General features: G+C 36.0%; 1 protein-coding gene across 3 annotated transcripts in view; it reads right to left on the minus strand.

Annotated features, from left to right (window-relative positions):
- LOC102678944 (exostosin-1) overlaps positions 1-2,228 on the minus strand; it is a 7,834-nt gene that overhangs the window by 183 nt on the left and 5,423 nt on the right. For 2 of the 3 annotated variants that reach the window (XR_004151295.1, XR_004151294.1), the window contains exon 8: positions 1-674. Coding sequence is in view for 1 of the 3 variants with exons in the window: in XM_031513182.1 (XP_031369042.1) it covers positions 200-674 (475 nt within the window). In the remaining 2 variants the exon portion in view is untranslated. The remainder of the gene's footprint in view (positions 675-2,228) is intronic. The other variant, XM_031513182.1, reaches the window with a different exon arrangement.

Genomic DNA, 2,228 nt, shown 5'->3' on the forward strand with positions numbered 1-2,228 from the left:
GGCAACGAGGAGGCCGGAGCAGCAGCTTCGATGTAGCGCCGTTCAAAGCCGGGAGAGCTCCATCGACGTCGCAAAACATATGCTACGGTCACGAAGAGAGAAAGGTGACTGGGTATACGCAAGGCGTGCTCAATACCTCCTGTCTTCTTGGCATAGTCACCTTTCTAGCAAAGCGGCAACAAAGAAGGGAGTGTTGGTGCTATATCGCGTGGCCACCACCATTCGCGATCACCGAACCAACGACGGTGGTGGGCCACAATACGCGCTGGAGCTGGAGGTGGTAGCGATGGTGGTGGTGGTGGTGGAGGTGGTGGTGGAGGTGGTGGTGGTGGCGCTCGAAAGTGATGGTGGTGGTGGTGGTGGTACCGATCAACCGTCTTTCCACCACCAAATCCGCCTTCCTTCGATCAGATTTTTCCGCTCTTCGTATCGGTAACCCTGAAACCATTCTCGGCTTACGTGACCGAACGAGAGAGAAAAGTTTCTCCACGTCGATCTCCACGCTCTTTCTCCTGCAAACGAAATACCGAGGGTTAGTTTGGATCGTCGAGTAAAGATACGATCGTAAAATCGCGTGAAATATTCCGTACCTCTCTTCGCAGGAATTTTTGAATGGTGTATCGTATCTCGGAAAGTGTACTCGAGTCGAGATCTTCTCCCATGGATACAAATCTCTAATAAAAGAAAGAGAGAAAGAACAAGCGATGCCAATTTAATCACGGATAAAAAAAAAATATAAAATAATATAAAATGAATTATAAATATATTCCTCTATACACGAGCCAACGATTATTAGGTTTGTATAAAAACTTTATTTCCTCGGCCATGTATAAAATCACCAATATTTGTTCGGATATACGTTATCTTGACGAAAGGAGATTACATTGACCATCAGCAATTGGAATTGTAATAAGAAAACTACTACGTTAATTTTAAAATAGCCTTCTGTTAGAATTTAATATGTTTGATACCGTAACAAATGTGGATAAGTTTGTTTAGAACAAAAGCGACCATTTTGCACAGTCCCGTGTGTAATTAGATTTACATGGTGAAGAGTATGCAGGAAAGAAGAACCAGATTTATTTATGACGATAAATAAGTAAAGAAAAAGAAAAAAAAAAGAATCACTTCTTATATTATTGAATAAAGAATAGAACGAATGAGAAAATATTTATTAAAAAGAATCCTTTATTCCTGCTGACCCTTCGAGCATTAAAATCAGCAATACGATAAAAAATATAACATTTCCAGTAACATATATTATAACATTATCGCGATAAAGAAATGCCATTGGTGGAATTACACAGTCCTTTTTAATCCTGTATCCGATAATTACGAATATATCACATGATAATTATGAACATATCACATATATATGTACATTATTTTCATTCCTTACACTGTGAAAACACAAATACGGCATCCAGTTTAGCTACGTGGATCGTGTACTTTTCCCTTGGATGTATCGATATAAATGAACGTAAACGACTAGACAATACTTGCGATATTGTCACAAGTAATTTCTTACTTCTTTTTAAAGATCTCCTGAGAGCGATCGAACTATACATATACATATTCGAGACGAACAAAACAAAAATACGTAATATACGTATACATGTACAACAATACGTAAAATATTGAAATACTTTCTACAATATTTTGATTACGAATAATCTGTGTCTAGAATACATAGAGAAACTACGAACATACAATGTTGAGTGTGTACATTGAAAAACGAATGAAACGTTTTATACATAAACTTACACTTATTGCAACAATGAACGTTGAACAGAGGTAAACATTCATTTTTTTTTTTTTTTTAAAACATCGAGCAAGATCGATAGCGTTAATTATTGTTATTGGATTATAAAAATTGAAATATAAAAAATTATATTTATATCAATAGCTCTCAGATAGTCCACGAAGTCGTAAGCTGTATTTCAGTTCTCGCGTTAAATAGATCCATCCCTGAGGCTACTAATCGAGACGTAATCCGGACATAGCTACATGTTTTGTTTGATTTATATAAAATATTATCTGCACGATAATTATTGTTTCAACGATTAGAGAAAAGTAAGCGTTTGATAAATTTGGTTTCGAGCGATTTCAATTGACTACAATTAGAATACATTGTATGTAGCTTCCAAAGGCCGGTTTTAAAAGTCGAAGAATTTGTCAAATAATGTTCGTTTTTTTTTTTTTTTTTTTTTTTTTTTTTTTTTTTTTTT

The sequence above is a fragment of the Apis dorsata genome, unplaced genomic scaffold (assembly GCF_000469605.1).
Source record: "Apis dorsata unplaced genomic scaffold, Apis dorsata 1.3 scaffold_618, whole genome shotgun sequence".
NCBI classification, from domain to species: Eukaryota; Metazoa; Arthropoda; class Insecta; order Hymenoptera; family Apidae; genus Apis; species Apis dorsata.